Source organism: Vombatus ursinus, unplaced genomic scaffold (genome assembly GCF_900497805.2).
Source record: "Vombatus ursinus unplaced genomic scaffold, bare-nosed wombat genome assembly UNPS02014822.1, whole genome shotgun sequence".
In the NCBI taxonomy this organism is placed as follows: Eukaryota; Metazoa; Chordata; class Mammalia; order Diprotodontia; family Vombatidae; genus Vombatus; species Vombatus ursinus.
Genome location: NW_020954600.1, coordinates 1,542,917 through 1,565,915, shown reverse-complemented (window position 1 = coordinate 1,565,915; position 22,999 = coordinate 1,542,917). Strand labels below are relative to the sequence as shown.

Below are 22,999 nucleotides of genomic sequence, written 5' to 3'. Positions count from 1 at the left end.
GGAGGGAGGGATGGAGGGAGGGATGGATGGAGGGAGGGATGGAGGGATGGATGGAGGGAGGGATGGATGAAGGGAGGGATGGAGGGAGGGATGGAGGGATGGATGGATGGATGGATGGACGGACAGTTTTAGAGAGATCACGAGAGAGACTGGAGGCAGAAGCAGCACAAGGGATCACCAAGGGCCCTCCTGAAGAGGAACAAAGGCTAGGGAGACGTTGGCCTGGGAGGAAAGGAACAATTGATTCCCCTTCTTAGCCGCCATCTACTTTATGCTAAGATCTAGATACATCTCACGAGCTAAGATCAATTCAGCAAATATTTATTAAACACCCACGAGGTGGAGAGCCACTGTGCTTGGCAATGAGGGAGGTACAAAGTTGAAGGGAGGCACAGTCCCTGCCCTCATGGAGCTCACAGTCTGGCAGAAGGATACAACACCCCCCCTTCAACCCCCAACTCCCCTACAGAGACAACTAGAAAACAAAATAATACAGGAAAAGTGGTTGAGAACAATGTGCTCTGTGAAAAGAAAAACAAAGTCCTGGGGCTCGCGAGCTAAGATGGGAGAATCAGTTTCCATGAAGCGGAAGAGATTCCACAAGGTTCTTTCTCACCTGGGCCTCCATACATCGTTCCTTCTTGCTGGCCTTACTCAGCTAAAAAGATCTTTCTGCTGTCCAGAACTCTCAGGATCAGTACAGAAAGAATGAGGCTCAAGGGCTGTTTCATCACTAGTGCTCTACCATGGCATCCAGGGCACTGCCCAGCCCATACAATGGAAAGGAAGCAGTGCCAGTCTGCTGGTCCGCCTGATTGCCCGCCGGCCTGCCCCACTTGCCTACCTGTCCGCCCACCAGTGTGCTTATTTCTTTCACTTGCCTGTGAAGGGTGGGGATGGTCTGTGCTTTCCAGGAGCGACAGGCCCCACCAACTAGACCGCATTGCTTCGTGAGCTCCACAGCTTTCTGGACCATGACTGAATCAAGGGGAGAGGGCATGGGGATGGGCTGGCAACAGAAGCAGCTGAAGCCAGGAGGGATCTGTCTGTGTCTTCCAGCAGCTGAAAGTATTCTTTGTTGACTCAGAGGCTTCTGGATCAGGTAGTCCACATATCTGACTAGGGCTTGGGATGATGCCAAGGCTAACTCTGGGGCGGGGGGGGGGAATCTCCTGGATTTGTCCTCACCACTATCTCCTACAAAGGCAAGGGGGAGGAGCAAAGGGATAGCCAGGGTTTGGGAAGCCTGCTTGGGTTCTCTCCCTGGGCTGGAACCCCTCCCAATGATGATAACAATGGACAGAGTTTCCAATGGTGTTTTTCTCTCTGCCTTCACGTCAATAAATAACAACCTTAAGCAGAAAGAAAACTTCGCCTAAGAGCAGTCAGAAGTGGCCTGTTAAGAGCTCAAGGGCTCATCTAATTCAGGTTTCTATTCTACCTGCAACTGTACGCCCTCGAGGTCACAGTAGGAAAGAGGTTCAACCTTTTAAAAAGTAATTAGTGCTTTTGTCTACTGGCACTTTGGCTGTCACTAGGGAAGAAGAGAGGCTCCCAAACTCAACCCAAAAGAAACTGCTGTAGACTCATGAAGAAAGAACAGAGCAGCACTTGATGTAGGGGCCAACAGAGAGCTGGGGCTGAATTCTGGCTCCAGTACTCACTAGCTGTTTGGTCCTGGGCAAATCACTCAGTCTCTCTGAGCCTCAGTTTTCTGTAAGACACAAGTTTCCTCATCTGTAAAAGGGGGATACCATTTGTAACAACAGGGTGGTGTGGAGGACAGTTCTACGTGCTGCCGAAAGAGGAGCTGACTGTTACTAACCACACCAGACCATAACCTCGGGCTTGGCTTTGAGGAGCTGACGTCACCAATCTGGAGGGAGAAAGTTCTACAGAAAAGCGACACTCTGGGACAAAGCCTACTTCAATGGCAACTTTCAACGATAAAATCCTGGTCCAGGGCTGTCGCCTTCCTGGTGTCCTCCCCCCAGCCTCCCAGGTACCCTCCCACCTGCCCATCCACTCACTCTGGTCGGCAGATCACCAGGTCTCCTTTGTTGGTGCCATAAGCCAGGCCGAGCCCTGGCTCAGGCAGCCAGCGGGCAGAGTTGATGCTGACATGTCTCCGCTGGTCGGCTGGCATGGGGTAAAGAACATTGAAAACTCTCTAGGGGAGAAAAAGGGTGGGAAGGAGAAAAAAGGGGGAGAAACAACTTATTACCAAGATCAACAAAATTTAGAGTAAAACAAAATGCCAGTCACCAGGATCCTTCCTGACTTTCACAAAACAGGTTCTATCTGTGTGCCAAAAAGACTGCTCCAAGGAGAACGAGCAGCTCCCTGCTACGTGCTGGACAGCTGTGGGTCAGGTTACTCTCGTCTGCAGGGGCTGGTGGGAAGTCCCAGGGAGACAGTGGCAAGAATGCACGCTTGGGCCGGTCCACAGGGCTCTTCATCTGGCTTTACTGGTCATGACCTTTGACCTCACTGAGCTTGGCCTAGCATAGCAACCAATGATTGGAAAGGTCAGCTAGGACTCGGGGCACGTGGCTGCCACACACTCCTTCTGACTTGACCAACCAGTGTGATCCAATCTGGGCTGGTAGTCCCAGTTACCATGGAGACTGCAGTACTCTCATAGCAATGGGGAGCTGGAGATGATAGGGGGGCGGGAGGGGGTGATAACACCGGAGAACATTCTTAATTCACCTAATTAAAAGCAATGTTAAAATTGCTATTGTTAACAAGACCTAAAAGGTACAGTCAGATGTGGGGAGAGGGGCAGGGGGGAAATCTCACACACGTGTATAAGATATATCTCGAGCTTATATAAATCACGATGGAACAGACAGTTTCCTTGCTATCAAGACAAGACATTCCCCTTTTTATAAACTGTCTGCCCCCTAGCTAACATTTTCCTGCTCTGGGCACTTCAGACACATCTAAAAACTCAACTGGAGTGGGAGTTTAACCAGCTCAACATGCCTGGCCAGTCCAGAAAGCCCCTGGAGCATCTTCAGAATGGGGCAGTGTGGGTGTTCAGAAATGAGGCAGCAAAGCCTAGTAGGAAGGACATGGAGAAAAGAGACTAGAAACCTGAGTTTTATGCTAAGCTACGTTACAAGTTGGCTAGGTGACCTTGGCCAGGCCATGAGCCTGTCTCTGTCTCTGAGCTTCATCATCTATAAAACAGAGGTGAGGTCACCTAGCCGACCTACCTCACATGGCTGTTGGGAGAAAAGCGATCTGAGTAAAGTGGAATTCAGTACGTAAAGTCAAGGTGCCGTAGCAACAATTGCTGCTCTACAGGCTTACAAGCATGGAGTTAGAACAGAACTCGGGTGTCCCTGCGTCTAACCCCTCGCTTTACGGCTGACACGGACCGAGTCCCGCCATCTGCAGCTGCTGACACCGAGATGAAAGAAGCCTCAAGCAGAGGCATACGCTTTCCCTGGGACAGGTCACCATGACCCTGATGGAGGGACGTCTTACCTCCACCCTATGCATCATGTCTTACACATACCTCTCTCTTCACCTCTACCTCAGGAAACGCTCTCCTGTTTCCCTCAAAACCATGAGACACGCCACCAGGACCTTGTGCACGAACCTGCTTGTGCTCAGCTGCTGGCATACCGTGCCCCCCCCATGCCCTTGTGTTTACTCTGTGCATATTCACATATGTCCATGTGGCCAACAGAGCAGAAGCGCCTTAAGAGCAAGTGGTGTTTCAGCTTTTTTCTGTGATTCTGTCTCCAATATCTAGCCCAGCACCTGGCACACAGGCACTTAATGCCTTAATAAGGCACTCCAAATGGCTGGCTGATCTCAAGAACTAGGAAGGAAGTGGGGTTATCTCCCAATAGACAAACCATCCAAAATGAAGAGACCACCTTTTGGAGTACATTTACCTTGCATGGAAAAAAGCAAATGGGCATTCAGTGACAGGCTTCCTGTAAACATTTCTTCATCATGGTCAGTAACTTTGGGGAGCGTTTATGGAAAAGGATTCATACCTGGTAGAAAGTGTAAGACTGACTGCCTGGAGATGCCAAAGAAGGACTAGGCACAACACTACACATTCTGTCAGACACAGGTAAACTGCTCTGTAAAAGTTTTTCTCTCTTGGTTGCCAAGGACAGCCTGCTGAACTGGGGTGGGATAAATACTGAAAAGAAACTGATAGAAAACAAAGTATGCTAATGGAAACACCACCCCCCAAAAACCAAAGCAAACCAGAGACCATAAGCAAGAGCGTCCATTGGCAGAGCTGATCACTCAGAATACAGCTGCCGAACCTTTTGCTCATCTGCTCCTGGTACACAACCCTACAGGAACCTCCAACAAATATGCAACTGTTCTCAAAGACGTGGTCCCCCTAGGCAACTTCCCAGGACACAGAAGCGTGTCTTCTCGTCCTCATCCAAGCAACTACCTTCCAATAAGTCTAGGACTCTTTTTTCTCTCATGGTCAGGTTTTCATTTTCCAGTCGACAATTCATCAGCTTCTCTCCAAACGACATGAGACTCTGAGCACTGCAGCGGGACAGAGAGACGGGAGGGTATGGCCAGAATCGGAAAACCAAAATGTCCGTTTTGTCCAATTTCTGTACACGCACTTCAGGAATACACCTTCAGTTGCTGAACAAGGCTCAGGGCAGGGCAGATTTCTGCTGCATTTCCTTCCACCCCAAATGAAGATTCAAGGGAACATGGGACATGAGTGGTTAGATTCTACAGGAGAAGGGGAATTATAAGTTCCTTTAAGTTCTTTGGTTTAAATGGAAAAGAACACCAAAAAAGGGGCAAACTCTCTTCTCTAGGACTTTTTGACAGAAAAGAATGCAAGCCAAGGACACAAAATTGTCTTTTTATAGTCTGTTTAAAGATTAATAAGCAAACACCATCTCTTTGCTTCTGGGTATGGGACCTTGCTTTGGGAACAAAGGCCCCAGGGAACAGCATGGCTGATGCAGAAGGCAGCCCACCTGCTAGCAAAGGAGGCCACTGGAAGGCTGGGAACAAACAATTAAAAGTAGAGACCCTGGAACCTCACAGCACATAACCTCACAGCTTCCCTGGCCACAAGGTAATAAATGGAGGCATTGATTTGTTCCCTTCCTGAAAGCAGTCCTGAAACAGTAGCTTAGGGAGTGTGCCTATCACATCCAGGGTTTGGGGATTAAGCCAAATTCAGTTTTGTGGCAGGAAGCCAGGAAATGCCATGTGGCAATCAGCTGCCTCCAGGAATCTTCCCTGATAAGGGTCCATTCCTTTATCACACCCTCAGGCAGGGGCAGGCAAGAGGGAAATCAGGGCAAGGATTGGTAGGCACCATTTTTTCATGTCCTTTTATTTAGAAATAGGTCTTTCTGCCAACCCTACCCTCACTAAAGTGGGCACTGAAACTAACCCAAGAAAGATGACAATCTATTCTATTTTTTAAAAGCTCCCCAATAACAGTTTTCACTGTCTTCCTCAGGTATCCTCATCATTGTTTTTAATATGCCTGCTTTCCTATGCATGTGGAGGTCAGGTGACTCTTCACAGTCAACTTATCTAACTAGACAAAAAGCTTCCTATAGATGGGGTCAGCCCTGGCCTTCCCAAATCCATTAAAGTTTGGCCAAGACATATCACCAACCTGCTGGCCCAGGCCAAATCCTAAGACTGGTGAGCTGGTGGGTAGTATTTGACCTTCTTCCGTAAAAGCCAGGGAGAATGGCTACATTATCCCAGAGAAAATGGATCTGCTTGTGGAAATGACACTATTTTTAAATGAGGGTGCCCCAAATATGGCTCAACCACTGGTTCATTAGCACATACAACCACAAATGAGGTGTCTATATCTAAATTGGGCATGGTAATAGTGGTCTCTCCCCCTTCTTTTATGTATAAAAAATAATTAATTTTTGCTTTATATCACATTCATTTCTGAATGTCTTCCCCCCCCACTAAGCTATCCCTTGTAAGAAAGATTAAAAGAGAGGGAAAAAAAAGTTCAGTAAAACCAACCAGTTCATCCACTCTTTGCCAGTGTGTGCAATATTCTGTGCCCATAAGTGCCCCCTATATCTCTTTTCACAGACAAATGATGTGGACTCAGCCCGGAGAAACATCATTTCATCTCCATCTGAGTGGTATTATCTTATCACATGACAAGGTTTAGAACTCTTTTAAGGGGCTAGATATGGATTCCTATTGACCGGGCAAAGTCTGGAGCATTATGGCTTCATCTGCCTCAAACTCCTGGCATATATCAAAAGCTATGATGCCTTTTCACTTCGACACAAATTGACCTCATTTTTTCTCTAACATCTATAAGGAAATTAGAGATCGATACACAGGAAAGAATGATTTCTTTTTTCCTTCCTTTTCCAGAGCCAGGGCAGCGTTCAGCATGTCAACAGGGAATGAGTCAAGCTGCCAAATTATGAACAGTTTTAAAGCATCAGGAGAGAAGATGAAGAGTCCTTCATTTCTGGGGTGCAGGGCAAACTGCCTTTACTGGTGGTTCCGAGACTCAACGCTATCCCCCAACTCTAACCAAGAGCTACAAGAATTACAAAGGAAAACATTTCCCAGATCAAAGGTACAGGAGTCCTGTTTCTTGTTCAAAGATAGATGAGAAGAAAGTAACAGAGTCATCCAGTGAGGCTCAGTAGGAAGCCTTCCTTTCCTTCCTTTCAAAATGCAATAGAAAAAATGTATTGTTACCCTCAAACAAGATGCTTCCTTTTGTGTAGGAGGCCAATAAATATCAGGCTATTACATTATTTTAGTCCACGAAGCAAATGGTGCACCTCACAGAAGCCCAGAGAAGAGGCTAGAGGAGAAGACCAGACTTGCTTCCATTAAGCAATCTTTCATCTATAAAGCTGGAACCTCTTGGTGGGGGTAAGTGGTGCAAAAGCAGCTGACTCAAGTCTTCCACTTAAATTGAGTAACCAGAACCATTCTGTAGTCATAAGAAGAAAGGTATGAGGCTAACCCAAAGCTGGGAATACCACAGACAGAGGGACACGCTAAACAAGTTGCAGGCCATGGGAATGGGGAATGCTTCCTGGGCACCACTGTGAATCATGAGAACTGATGAACTTCAAAGAAACTACATTTGAACAGGGAGAGGGTGCACTGAGAAGGGAGAAAAAAAAAATCAATGAGGGCTAGATGCTAAGAAACAGATGACCTTTCTTTCCATCTGAAATGCTGCATCTCTTGTCACAGATGGAGAAAATACACGCAGCCCAAAGGTGGCAGAGAACCTACTGGCGAAGGATGATATTGCCCTTCTCCTGACAAAAGGGCCAACATACCAACAGAGTGAAGTATCTGACTTTACAGATTCAGTATCTATCTCTTTCCACTGTCTCCTTCTGTTTTGTGGAAAGGGGTGGCAATGAAGACCCCAAGTATGGTTCCTATTTTGGTTCAACATTGGAGCAGTCAGAGTCCTGGGGCACAGAAAAAGCATGGGATATGTTCAGGGGGGTAGGAGTGGGTTTGGGTTTGTCTTTGGCAAGTTTATTTAAGTAAGGATTCCCAGCTTGTGCCCTGTCTGAAGCAAACAGACCCCCCTCCCCTTCCTGTGGCTCCTGATCTTCTGCTGAGCTCTTGTTAATAGGCATTCATGTAGCTTCTAGCTGCTGACTTGCTCAGATCCCTGAATTGTTATTGATTTTCCAGTCTCTATGAGGGAAACAGTCCTTTGAGAAACACTGATTTCTCTTAATGACATCAGGCTCTTTTCTTTAAATGTAGTGTACCCTGGAGCTAACAACCTGCAAAATGCTGATGGGGCTTACCCAGTTTGTGTTTCTTAAGTGGTACATGTTCAACAAGTATCCAGATTCTCCTGATTGAATTTCCTGTCTTTCAGAATGCTCTATACTGAGGCAGGCATGCCTCAATCCTGCCTGTCCAAACTAGAGCTCTTAAGAGAAAGAGCCAGGCACATATTTGGTTTTCCTGCAATTTTCTTTGCTGATACTGAGATGCAGCCCAGCTAAAATAACTCCAGCATCTCTTCTTTGATTTGTTCAGATCTGCAGATGTTTGGCTTTCTTGACTATTATGTCAAGAGATCTCAGGAAAACTGATCACAGTCTTAGGCCTAGAGCTACACATCTCACTTTCTAATCTCCCTTTGGCTTTCCAAAGACTCTCTGATCGTTTTGGAACCCAGCTCACTGATCCACTGAGGGATCTCTACTTTATTTACAATCTGTCTCCTTGAAATAAACAGTAAAGTTCTCTGTTCCTAGATCTCGAAGCACTCTACAGGACCAGCTGTCTTGGTGAAAGGGATGGACTAGATGACTGCTAATTTTCCTTCCATCTCTAGACCCAGGATCCTGTGACCAGCCAGCCAGCTCCCATCTGCACTCTTACATGCACTCATTTCTTTCAGATTTCTCTCCGATGAGGCTTAGTTCAAGTGACACCCAATCTATGAAGCCTGCTCTAATCCTAGAACATTTGCTTCTTCCTCAAATATCCCTTCATTTGACAAGAACTTCTGGAAAAGTGGAGAACAGCTTGGCCCTTCACCCCTGGAAGCCCCCTCTGCCCGGGGTTCCACCTGCTTACTGGCTGGTTCCTCCAAGCGAAGGAGACGGCCCAGCCAATCATATCTTCATTCCTCTGCAGGCTGCACTGTGGACTCATCTCCACAGATCTTTCTTTACCATCTCCCCACTGCCTCGAACCTTGTGTTTCTCCCTTTTCAGCTTCCCTTTATTAAAATGGAAGCTTCTTGAGGAAAGGAACTATCTTATTGCTTGTATTTGCACTCTGAGGCTTACCACAGTGCCTGACATACAATAAGTGCTTTATAAATGATCTCTGGCTTGCTGACCAGTCTCTTACATAAAGCACAATTAAATTCCAAGTGGAAAAACGATCTGACTACGAAAAAACCAAACCGAAACAAACAAACATTTGGAGATGATGGTTATGTAATTCCCCGCTATGCACAGTGAAGAATTTGTAACAAGTCACAGGACAGAAAAGGTCAGTTCTGGGTTACGTGAATGACAAGACTGAGGACCAGACATTTTTACTGATCTTCACAATCTCTCAAATCTCTCCAAAATAAAGATTACATGCCAAGTGTAAGGCAACATCAGCTATTCCCATGATCGAGGACACCCAGAATCCAAAAGAGGGTCAACAACAACAACAGCGGCAACAACAGACAAACCAAAGCCCTTGAACTGACTGATGGTCACCGACCTCAAACACACTCACTATCATAACTCCATCCCCCCACGCTACTGGCAGGAAGGCTGCACGAGCAGATCCCAGGACACAATACTACCTTACAACAAAACCAAACCCCACCCCTGGGTCCTCCCTCTTTCTTTCCAGTGCTGTGGAGAATGTGGCTCTAGGCTGTGGAAGCTTGCTCCAGCTGCTGTGGCAACAACTCTCCAGGAGTAAAAGGCTGTTGGGGGTTGCAACCCTGGAGCAGCAGTGTTGCAAAGCTCTGAACTGCTGGTGCTTGGCTAGACAGCCCATGGCGCCAAAACAATCCTGTAGTACAAGCTGTCTGAACTGCTGATGGGGTGGGGGTGGGGTGGCATGTGCAATACTCCATTAAGCCCGAGGGAAAGAGCAAAGCATCTCTCTGGGGCTAGTTCTGACCACCCAAAAGTCACTTGGGGCAAAGACCTAGACTGATGAACTGTGACTTGTCCAGCATGGGAGGAGGCCAAGACATGTTGAGATCTAGCTCCCACGGAAACCTATCACAGAGGACCAACTGAGAAAATGAATAAGGGAAATCGAGGTGGGGGGGAAGAGGACAAATTATCAAAGCTCTTATGACAAAGAAAACTCAAAGATCTTAAATACTGGCAGATAAGCAGGAAAACATTAATAATAGATGAAAAGATGGCCTCCAGATGGAGTCAGTGAGTTCAGGCATCTCTGAATACTCAAAACAAAGGGAAATGACCCAACACCTGATGAAAGAGAGGATCCTGTGGAAGGTGAGAACACAATAAAACTACAATAAACTATTCCTGAGTGGTCAAAAAAACAAAAATGAGAAATGTAAGGACTGAATTTATGTCCTGTACAGCAAAAATACTGGCCAGAATAGAAAAACTAAAATCTGCAATTACAAGCCTCACCAAAGAAACAAAAGAAAGAACAATAGACTAGGACTTCACATAAGTGAACAACAAAACCTAGCAGAAGAGAAGCAAAAACGAATAACTTGAAAAGAAACTATATTCATTATTCAAACAAAATACGTGGATCTTGAAGATAAGATATGGAAGGACAACTTAAGGATCAAGGGTCTCCAAGAAGAACATGACAGAACAGAAAACCTTAATACCACAATTCAGGAAATAAAGCAATCAGGAGAAAGACCTTCAAATACAAAGCAAAGGAAGTCTGAATAACAGAAGACTATTTTGCACCCATCAGAAAAAGGTAAGGAATGGAATGTGTCCCAAAGAGCAATGGTGCTCAGGATGAAGCCCAATGTGACCTACCCTGAAAAGATACACTTAACCATACATGAAAAAAGATGGACATTCAATAATAAAGAGGCATTTGAAATTTATTTAGAAAGAAAACCAAAACTGAAGAGATTATTTGCTTCTTGGACACACCAAACAACAGAAATGCAGGAAGACTGAATAAATGCAACAGCCAAGGACAATAGCAATAGAGTGATAGCAGAGAGACCGGAAGAAACTTCTTTCTAAATGTACAAAAGAAAAAAGGAGTGAAGAAGGAAGTCTGACAGAGGTAACAGTGAAGAGATGGGCATGAAGCACTGTGGCCAGAAACTGGTGACTTCTTGTCTACTGTTGAATCAATTGTTTTTTGCTTGTTTGTTTTTTGGTGGGGCTATATTACAACATAGGAGGGCACATGAAAGTGGGGTAAGGAAGCAGGGGGATACAGAGGAATGCATGAAGTGCCAGGCCAGAAATGATGGGAAGATGACCTCCGCGGTCTCAAAAGAAGAAAAAACAACATGAGATTCAGTGAGGAGAGAGGAAGGATGGAAAAAGGGGAGGGGGAGGATGAAGGAAACTTTGTTTGGTGGGAGACGTTCTACTGATGAATGCTCCTATGGATGAAGAAAAGATGGTCTATGAAGGAAAACAGGGACCTTGTGCTGGGTGTGACCTTGGGAATCTGGTGCTTGAAAAGTCTACTTATCCTACCTTGGGGGTAGGGAGAAGACTAGAACACTTGATGGCAATTGTCACCTGGGAGAATGGGAGAGCATGGACCCAGGGAGATTTGGGATGCAAATGGGGAAAATGGTAACCAGGGAGATTACTGGTGGGCTGCATAATCAAGGACATGATGGGGGAAATGCCCTACCATGGGGCAATGTCCTCTCTGATACCTGAAATAATTGGCACTGAGCCACAATGGTGAAGTAGAATCCATAAAGAAAACACTGCAGAGGAGTACCAGAAATTATCTAGAGGTAAGAGCCCAGAGAGGATGCCTTGAAAGCTTTGCATGAGGAATACAGGAAAAAGGGAGAGATCAGATAATTATAGTGGTCATGTATCAGAGAATAAAGGTCTTGAGTAGTCAGAAAGAGAGCACAGATAATAAAGAGAGTGAGAGAAATCCTTTTTGTAAAGATGTGCAAAAAAATGAAAATCAAGAAATTAATGAACAGGACTAACTGAAGGAGAGGAAAGGAAGTGGGAATCTTCTTCATTAACTGAGAGAGAGAGAGAAAAAAGAGGGGGTATTATATAACCAGATAAAAGCAGAAGGAAAAAAATCTCAAAGGGAAAGGGGTAACAAATGAGAGGAGAGGATCAGGGGTGAGGGAAAGAGAGCCAGTGGGAACAGGGGCACCTTAAAAAAAGATCAAGGCAAAGTAACTGAAGGAACATAGTACTGTGTGTATAGCAGAAGAGAAAGAAAATCATAACTTGGATGAAAAAAACTCTCAATAACAGAGACAAATTGTGGAAAATAAAAACTTTTTTTTTTTAAGGCAATTGGGGTTAAGTGACTTGCCCAGGGTCACACAGCTAGTAAGTGTTTGGTCGGAGGCTGGATTTGAACTCAGGTCCTCCTGACTTCAGGCTGGTGCTCTATCCACTGCGCCACCTAGCTGCCCCTATAACCTACCTTTCATAACTTTAAACATGAATGGATTAAACAGTTCAATAAAAGGAAAAAGAGCAACAGATTAGATAAGAAGACAAAACCCTACAATCTGCTGCTTAAAAGAAACACATTTAAAAAACAAAGACATAATGCAAAATAAAATTGAGGGGATAGAAAAAAAAACTGACCATGAATCAAATGAATCCCAAAATGCACGAGTTGCAATTATGCTATCTGACAAAGGAAAAACAACCATTCAAAAAAATAAAAAGGAACAAACAAAAAAACTATATTATGCTGATAGAAACCACAGACCCAAAACAATATCAGTAATAAACTTATACACACCAACTGCCTTAGCATCCCAATTCATGAAGGAAACATAATCTTAGCTACAAGAAGACACAAATAGTAACACAATAGTAAGAGAAAAGTTAAACATCCCTCTCTCAATTTTGGACAAATTTAACAGAAAGATAAAAGGGAAAATGTAAAACTGAACAAATTTCTGGAGAAACTAGACTTAAAAGATCTATGATATCTCCTAAATGGGTCAGCAAAAAGAATATACATATTTTTCAGCTTCAGATGGAACTTTTAAATGACCACGCAAACAAATGTTGCAAACCAGAGCACAGAGATGTTGCAAACAAATGCAAAAAGACAGAAATCTTACTATCCTTTACAGATCATAATACAATAAAAATAATCACTGGTTCAGGGACCACAAACAAAAGATATAGACCCAAATGGAAAACTAAAAATGGAATCCTAAATAATAAGCAGATCAAAGAATAAATCATAGAAACAATTAACAACTATGTAAAAGAAAATTAAAATGGTGAAACAACATACCAAAATTTCTGAGATTCAGCTAAGGGAATCAGCAAAGAAAATAACTGAGACAGATAATAGCTTCAGTGAAGTTGCAAGACACAAAGTAAATCTCAAAAATCAACAGCATTTGCATTATAATAATAAAACACAAGAAACAATATTAGGGAACTGCCATTCCAAATAAGTACAAAATGAATAAAATATCCAGGGATCTATCTACAAAGCACACCAATTACATACATTCAATTACGAAGTACTTCTTAAAGAAATAAAGAACAACTTAAAGAGCTGGAGAAATATTCAGTGCTCATGGCTAGGTAATGCCAATATAATAAAAACAACAATACTACCAAAATTAAATTATAATTTTAATGCCATATTAATCAAATTACCAAGGGAACACTTTACAGAACAAGATAAAAAAATTACAAAAACAAAACATCTACAATATCAAGAGAAATGACAAAAAATAGTAGGGACAAAAGGAGAATAGTCCTTTCAGATCTTAAACTATATTATAAAATAGCAGTCATCAAAACCATCTAGTATTGATTAAAAATTAGAGACGGACGTCATACAAGACAGCAGATTAAAGGCAGAGACTCCCGCAATTCCTCTCCAAATAACTTTAAAATAATCCTTTCAAAACAAATTCTGAAGAGACAGAACCAACAAAAGGTTGAGGTGAAACAATTTTCCAGCCCAAGACAATTTATAGAAGATTGGCAGGAAAGGTTTGTCTCACCGGGTTGAGAGTGGAGTGCAGTGCAGTGACGGCCTTACAGAGGCATGTGTATCAGTGGCAGCTTCGGAGCTCTCAGTCCACAGAAAGTAAGGAGGTTAGACAACTGGTCAGAAGGAAATTACAAGAGTTCATTTGGGGGCAAAGGGTGCAGGAGTCTGTTTATTGGCCATACACGGTTCTAGTTGTAGTTCCAGGGTGAGGAGGAGCAATATCACACTACAGTATCTGGCCACAGTGGTGCCATGGGCCCTGGTCACATAGGTCCAGGGTAGAGAAGAGTACTTGTGGTCACTCACAGACCAGAGCATAGGCCAGGAGAGCAGGGACCACACCTCTTCTTAGATCAGACCACCTTGGAAGAACTGAAAACTTATAGACTCTCAGAACTAGCTCTAAAAAATAGCAGCACAAAAACCCTGAAACTTGAAACAGTACCCCCTGCATCCTGGGAGCAGAGCCCAATTTTAACATACATTTAAAAGCAAAAAAATATGCTGAAAACCGAGCAACTATCAAAAAAAGAACCTGACCACAAAAAGTTACTATGGTGACGGGGAAGCTCAAGACATAAACCCAGAAGAAAACAAGGAAATCAAAGCAGATTCATGCAAAACCTCAAAGAAAAAGGTGAATTGGTCACAGGCCCAAAAAAGAGTTCCTGGAAGAGCTCACAATTAAAAAAAAATCAAATAAGAAAGGGAGAGGAAAAATTGGGAAAAGAAATGAGAATGATGCAAAAAAATCATGAAAAGAAAGTCAATAGCTTGGTAAAAGAGGCACAAAAATCCACTGAAAAGAACTCCTTAAAAAGTAGAATTGATCAAACAGAAAAGTACAAGAGGTCACCAAAGAAAATAATTCCTTAAAAATTAGAATTGGGCAAATGTAAATAATGACTCCATGAGATATCAAGAAACAAGTTTTATAAAATCAAGAGAATTTAAAAAATAGATGAAAATGTGAAATATTGGTAAAACACCAATAAAACAACTGACCTGGAAAATAGATGGATGAGAGATAATTTAAGAATTATTGGATTACGCGAAAACCGTGATCAAAAAAAAGAGCCTGCATATCTTATTTCAAGAAATTACCAAGGAAAATTGCCCTGATATCCTAAAAGCAGAAGGTAAAACAGAAATCGAAAGAATCCACTAATTAGCTCCTGAAAAAGATCCTAAAATGAAAACTCTCAGGAATATTACAGCCAAATTCCAGAACTCCCAGGTCAAGGCTGCTAAAGGCAGCCAGAAAGAAACAATTCAAGTATTGTGGAGCCACAGTAAGGATAATACAAGATTTAGCAGCTTCGACATTAAAGAATTGGAGGGCTCAGAATATGATACTCTAGAGGGCAAAGGACCTTGGATTACAACCAAGAATCACCTACCCAGCAAAACTGAGTATAATACTTCAGGGTGAAAAAACGGACACTCATTGAAAAAGAGGACTTTTAAGCATTCCTGATGAAAAGACCAGAGCTGAATAGAAAATAGGACTTTCAAATACAAGACTCAAGAGAAGTATAAAAAAGTAAACAGGAAAGAGAAATCATAAGAGTCAGTAAGGTTAAACTGTTTACATTCCTTCATGGGAAGATGATGATTATAATTCCCAAGAATGTTATCACTATTAGGGCAGTTAGAAGGCATATATACAAAGACAGAGAGCATGGGTATGAGTTGGCTATAATGAGATGACTACAAAAAAATGAAATTAAGGGGTGAGAAAGAAGGATGCACTGGGAGAAGAGGGAAGGTAGAGGTAGAATGGGGTAAATTATCTCATGTAAAAGAAGTGTGAAAGGAAGAATTTTTATAGTGGAGAGCAAGATAGGGTGGGGAGTGGTGGGCAATGCTTGAACCCTATTCTCATTGGAATTGGCTCAAAGAGGGAATGACATGCACTCTCAGTCAGGTATAGAAATCTATGTTGCCCTATAGGGAAGTAAGAGGGCAGGGAAATAACAAAACAGAGGAGCTGACAGAGGGAGGGCAGATTGAGGAAGGCGGTGGACAGAAGAGAGAGAGAGACAGAGACAGAGAGAGACAGAGACGATAAATAGAGGGGGAGGAGGGAGAGGAATAGGATGGAGGGAAATACACAGTAGTCATAATTGTGAGTATGAATGGGATGAACTCACCCATAAAACAGAAGCAGACAGCAGAGTGGATTAAAAACTAGAATCTGACATTATTTGTTTACAAGAAATACACTTGAAAGAGATACAGAGTAAAGGTAAGAGGCTGGAGAAGAATCTATTATGCTTTAGCTGATGTAAAAAAAAAAGTGGGGTAGTAATTATCTCAGACAAAGCAAAAGCAAAAACAGAACTAACTAAATAAGTAGGGAAATAATATTTTGCTAAAAGATATCACAGACAATTAAATAATGTCAATACTAAACACACACGCACCCAATGGTATAGCATCCAAATTCTTAAAGGAAAAGTTAAATGAGTTACAGGAGGAAATAGACAGTAAGTCTACACGAGTGGTGGAACCACACCTTTCGCCTTTCAGAACTAGATAAATCTAACCAAAAAATAAAAAAGATATTAAGGAGATGAGTAGAATTTTAGAAAAGTTAGATATGCCAGACCTCTGGAGAAAAATGAATAGAAATAGAAAGGAGTAGACTTTTTCCCTAGCTGTACATGGCACCTTCACAAAAACTAACCATATATTAGGGCATAAAAACTTCATAATTAAGTGAAGAAAAGAAGTAATATTAAATGCATCCTCTTCAGACCATAACGCAATAAAAATTATATTCATGAAGGGACATGGAAATATTGATTAAAAATGATTTGGAAACTAAATAATCTAATCCTAAAGAATGAGTGGGTCAAAGAATAAATTCTAGAAACAAATAATTTCATTAAAAAGAATGACAACATACCAAAATTTATGGGATGCAGCCAAAGCAGTACTTAAGGGAAAAGTGATGTCTTTAAATGTTAACATCAATAAAATAGAGAAAGAGCAGATTAATGAATTGGGCATGAAACTAAAAAAACTAGAAAAACAAATTAAAATTCTCAATTAAATACCAAATTGGGAATCCTGAAAATCAAATGAGAGATTATTAATATTGAAAGTATGAAAACCATTGGACTAATGAATAAAACTAGGAACTAGTTTTTACAAAAATAGAAACAAACAAAAAATCCAGATAAACCATTGGTTAATTTGATTAAAAAACAAAAAACAAAAAACAAAGAAAACCAAATCACTACCATCAAAAATGAAAAGGATGAATTCACCATCAATGAAGACAAAAACTAAAACATTTATTAGTAACTATTTTGTCCAATTACATGCCCATAAATCCAATAATCTAAGTGAAATGGATGAATATTTACAAAAATATAAAATGCCCAGATCATTAGAAGAGGAAATAGAACACTTAAATAACCTTATCTTAAAAAAACAAATGAACAAGTCATTAAAAGCTTCTGAGGAAAAAACTCCCAGGATCAGAAGGATTCACAAATGAATTCTGCCAAACATTTAAAGAACAATTAATTCCAATACTACATAAACTATGTGGGAAAATAGGCAAAGAAGGAGTCCCACCAAATTCCTTCTACAACACAAATATGTTGCTGATACCTAAAAGCCAGGAAGAATAAAAACAGAGAAAGAAAACTATAGACCAGTTTCCCTAATGAATATTGATGCAAAGATTTTAAATAAAATACTAGCAAGGAGAATATAGCAATATATCATAAATATCAAAGACTATGTCCAGGCAGGATGCTTACCAGGAATGCAGGACCGGTTCAATATTAGAAAAACTATCAGCATAACTGACCATATCAATAACAAAACCAACAAGAACCATATGATTATATCAATAATTGTAGAAAAAGCCTTTTACAAAATACAACACCCATTCTTATTAAAAACACTAGAGAACATAGAAATAAATGGAGCTTTCCTTCAAATAATAAGTAATATCTATCTAAAACCATCAGCAAACATTATCTGCAATGGCGATAAGTTAGAAGTCTTCCCAATAAGATTGGGGTGAAGCAAGGATGCCCATTATCAGCATATTATTCTATATTGTACTAGAAATGCTAGCCATAGCACAGAAGAGAAGAAAAAAGAAATTAAAGGAATTAGAATAGGCAACAAAGAAACAAAATCATCACTCTGTAGATTATATGATGGTATACTTAGAGAATCCTAGAGAATCAAGTATAAACTTAGTTGAAATAATTAACTTCCGCAAAAGTGCAGGATGTAAAATAAATCCACATAAATTACCATCACTTCTATATATTACCAACAAATCCCAGCAACAAGAGATAGAAAGAGAAGTTCTATTTAAAATAACTGCAGATAATATAAAATACTTGAGTCTACCTGCCAAGACAAACCCAGAAACTATAAGAACACAATTACAAAACACTTTTCACACAAAGAGTCAGATCTAAACAATCGGAAAATATTAATTGCTTATGGGTGGGTTGAGCCAATGTAATAAAAATGACAATACTATTTAAATTAATTCACTTATTCAGTGCCATACCAATTAAAGTACCAAAGAACTACTTTATGGAGTTAGAAAAAATAATTTAAAAAAATTCATCTGGAAGAACAAAAGGTCAAGAATATCAAGGGAATCAATGAAAAAAAAAAAAAACATAGAAGGTAACCTAGTAGTACCAGATCTCAAAACTGCATTACAAAGCTGATAATCAACAAAACAATCTGGTACAGACTAAGAAATAGTGGTAGATCAGTGAAATAGATTAGGTATACAATAAACAGTAGTAAATGACCACAGTAATCTAGTGTTTGAGAAATGCAAAGATCCAAGCTTTTTGGAACCAGAACTAACTACCTGACAAAACTGCTGGGAAAACTGGAAAGCAGTTTAGCAGAAACTAGGTATCCACTAACATCTCACACCATATACCAAGATAAGGTCAAAATGGTCACACAATTTAGACATAAAGAGTGATGCCATAAGCAAATTAGGAGATCATGGGAGGAATATTTTACCTTTCAGATCTATTGGTAAGGAAGAATCTGTGACCAAATAAGAGATAAGAGAACATTATGAAAGGTACAATGGGTACTTTTGATTACATTATATTAAAAAGTATTGCACAAACAAAACCAATGCAGTCAAGATTAGAAGGAAAACAGAAAAATGGAGGAAAATTTTTTACAACAAGTTCCTTCCAATAAAGGCTTCATTTCCCAAATACATAGAGAACTGAGTCGAATTTATAAGAATATGAGGGATTTCCCAATTGATAAATGGTCAAAGGATATGAACAGGCAGTTTTCAGAAGAAGAAATCAAAGTTATCTATAGTCATACAATAAAGGATCTAAATCACTATTGAATGAAACGCAAATTAAACCAGCTCTCAGGTACCACCTCACACCCATCAGATTGGCTAATATGACAGAAAAGGAAAATGACAAATGTTGGAGAAGATATGGAAAAACTGGGACACTAATGCATTTTTGGTGGAGTTGTGAACTGATCCAACCATTCTGGAGAGCAATTTGGAACTGTGCCCAAAGGATTATAAAGTGGTTTGACTCAGCAATACCACTACTAGGTCTGTATCCCAAAGAGATCAAAGAAAAAGAAAAAGGACCTACATGTAAAAAAATATTTATAGCAGCCCTTTTTGTGGTGGCAAAGAATTCGAAATTGAGGGGATGCCCATCAATTGCGGAATGGTTGAACAAGTTGTGGTATATGATTGTGATGTAATACTACCAGCAGGATGGTTTCAGAAAAACCTGGAATTACATGAAGTGATGCAAAGTGTAGTGAGCAGAACCAGAACACTGTACATAGTAACAGCATACTGTACAATGATCAACTGTGAATGACTTAGCTCTTCTCAGCAATACAATGATCCAAGACAATTCCAAAGGATATATGTTGTAAAATATTATTCACCTCCAGAGAAAGAACTGATGGAGTCTGGATGCAAATTGAAGCATATTTTTTTAAAACTGTATTTTTCTTGTAGCTTGTTGTTTTTTTTGGGGGGGGGGGGTCCTGTGTTTTCTTTTGAAACATGGCTAATATGGAAATATGTTTTGCATGACTGTACCTATATAATTTATATCTAATTGCTTGCCATCTCAGAGAGGGGGAGGACAGGGATGGAGAGAGAGAGAATCTGGAACTCAAAATTAAAAAAAAAACAAATTAAAAATTGTTTTTACATGTTATTTGAAAAAATATATATAAAAATTTTAAAAAATAAAGCTATTGAAAGAAGAAAAGTAAAACACATAGGTCAATAGAACAGACTAGACAAGGGAGAATCAGAAACAACAGAACTCAATAACCCAATGTTTGATAAAGTGGAAAATATGAGTTATCTAGGGAAAAAAATCTCTATTTGATTAAAAACTGCTGGGAATACTAAAAAGCAGTCTGGCAGGAATTAGGCTTAGATCAATACCTTACATCATACTCCATACTCCATTCTAAGTGGATAAGTTGGCCATAATATTAATGATCATACTATTAAAAAATCAGAAGAGTACAGATCATGTATCTCTCACAGCTACAGGTAGAAGATATATTTTTAACCAAACCAGAGATAAAGGCAATTACAAAAGTAAAATAGATAACTCTGATTACTTGAAACTGAAAAGTTTCTGCACAGACAACATTAATGCATCTAGAATAGGAAGGGAAATGGTTGAATGGGGGGGAAAATACCAACTTTGGGTCATTTTTTAATTAAGGATTTGGTACCTAAGCTATACAAGCTACACATACATACACACACACACACACACACACACACACACACACACACACACACACGACTAGCAGCCATTCTCAAATATATAAGAGGTCAAAGGATATAACAAACAATTCTCAAGAGAAAAATTGCAAAGTATTCACAAACACATGACAGAATGCTCCAAATCACTATTAATAAGAAAAATGCAAATCAAAACAACCCTGAGGTTTTACCTCACAGCCCTGCAAATTGGCAAAAATGACGGAAAAAAAAAATGGCAAGAGTTAATATTGGAGGAGTTGTGGGATGATAGGCACATTAATACATCATTGATGGAGCTGTGAAATGGCACAACCATTTTGGAAAGCTATTTGGAATTACGCAAATAAAGTGACTAAAATGTCCATACCCTTTCAACTGGAAACTCCATTACTAGATTTATACCCCAAGAAAACTCCCCTTTGTGGAGGTAGGAGGTCCACCCGGGCTACATACCACACACTTTTTCAATGTATTCATCCGAGGATAGCTCTCTGGGAGGGGGAGGACAAGAGATACTTGGGATGACTAATGATATAAAGAATGGGAAACATCAACAAATTTATTTTTAAAAAGATTATAACAAGATAAACAATTTTTATTCTCTAAAATTGCAAAGTTTTTATACAAACTAAATCAACGTAGTCAATTAGAAAAAAAAGTGGATTTTTTTCCCTCAAAATCTGTACATCAGACATTTCTGATAAAACACATCCAAAATGTATAGGAAATTGAAACAAATCTATAGAGTTAAAAGGCCATTTCCTAATGACAAGTGGTCAAAGAATATAAATATAAAACTTTTTTAAAATGTCAACTTTCAAAAACCATCTTTTCAAAATTACCAAAACTTTCCAAAATTAGTAATAACAGAGAAATGAAAATTAAAACCACTCAGAAGTATCACTTCATACTCATCAAATTAGCAAAGGTGAGAAAATATGATGCTGAAAATACTATAGGGAGATCAATATGCTAATTCACTTCTGGCAAAAATCGGCCCAAGCACTCTCAAAAATAATTTGGAATTATGCAAGAAAAGTTACTAAATCGCTCACACTTCAACTCAGAGATCTCACTATGGGGTTTATATACCAAGGAGTTTAATGACAGCCAGAAAAGGCAAAATGTTACAAAAAAATAATCACAGCAGCATTATTTGTGATCACACACAAAAAACCCCATAAACAAAATATATACCTCATGACTGGGGAATGGCCAAGTAAACTGTGATAGAGAAATGTAATGGGTCTTGTTATCTAGTGTAAAGAATAACAAATAACAGGAATTCAGAGGACCACTTAAAGGCTTGTATAAAGTGATGCAGAGTGAAGAAAGTAGAATCAAAATAATATACACAATACAATAATGGAAATAAAACGAACATTACATGGCAACAAAACTCAGATTAAATAAAATAATGTTGGTACCAACATACCAAAGTTAAGTATCCTTCCTTCAGTTATCAATCAATTAATATACATTCATCAAGCACCTATTATCGTAAGACCCTGGGGGATCAAAGATAAAGTGGGGCATAATGAAGACAGCATGGGTCTGGCTTCAGGAAGACTCACCTTCCTGAGTTCAAATCTGGCCTCAGAATCTTACTAGTTGTGTGACCCTGGGCAAGTCCCTTAACCCTGTCTGCCTCAGTCTCTCATCTGTCAAATGAGCTAGAGAAGGAAATGGAAAACCACTCCAGTATCTTTGCCAAGAAAACCCCAAATGGGGTCACAAAGTGACTGAAAAACAACTCAACAGAAAAACATTCACATAAAAAAATGATTAAAATATGCAAAAATAAATAAAAGGTAAATTTGGGGGTGGGGGAAGAGACGGAGTAGGAGAGAAGATAGCAATAGCTGGGATGGTAAGAAAAAGCTTCATGTAGAAAGTGTTAGTTGAACAGTTTTGAAGGAAATAAGGGATTCTAAGAGGCAGAAATAGGGAAAGAGGGCATTCCAGGCTTGGGGGCTGCTGATACAAAGACAGGGTCCAGTTACAAACCAGCAAGAAGGCAGGTTTGTTCAGATCCCAGAGGACAGGAAAAGGTGTAAAGGAGAAGCAGGAAAGAAGCTGGGTCCGGGCCATGCTGTGGAGGGCCTTCAAAGCTAAACATGTGTTTCTATTATCTTAGAAGCAATAGGAAGCCATTGGAGTCTGGCTCGATTTCAGGAAAACAGTCGTGTAGATGTCCTGGAGAGGGGAGAGATTCAGAGGAGGGAGGCCACTTAGGAGACAGTCGAGGGGACGAGTAAGGAGATCCTCAAACAGGCTGGTGGTTGTGGGAGCAGAGAAGGGATAGGAGAGATGTTGTGGAAGGACAAGCACAGTTTAATAACTACCTGGTGGTATAGACTGAGGGAGAGGGGACGAGTCAAAGAGAACAGCAAGCCTGAACTTAGGAGGCTGACTGTCAGGACAATTTCCCTTAAAAGTTGAGAAGAGAGGTAGGTGTAGGGTGAAAGACAATGAGTTCAGTGTGGGAAATGGTGATCCAAACTACAAAAAGTAATGGAAAACTGACAT

General features: G+C 40.5%; 1 protein-coding gene across 7 annotated transcripts in view; it reads right to left on the bottom strand.

The window, feature by feature from the left end:
• Window positions 1–22,999, bottom strand: part of AMBRA1 (autophagy and beclin 1 regulator 1) — a 189,589-nt gene that overhangs the window by 14,483 nt on the left and 152,107 nt on the right. For all 7 annotated transcript variants that reach the window (XM_027837760.1, XM_027837762.1, XM_027837761.1 and 4 more), the window contains one exon: window positions 2,031–2,170. In XM_027837760.1, the coding sequence (XP_027693561.1) occupies window positions 2,031–2,170 (140 nt within the window). The remainder of the gene's footprint in view (window positions 1–2,030; window positions 2,171–22,999) is intronic.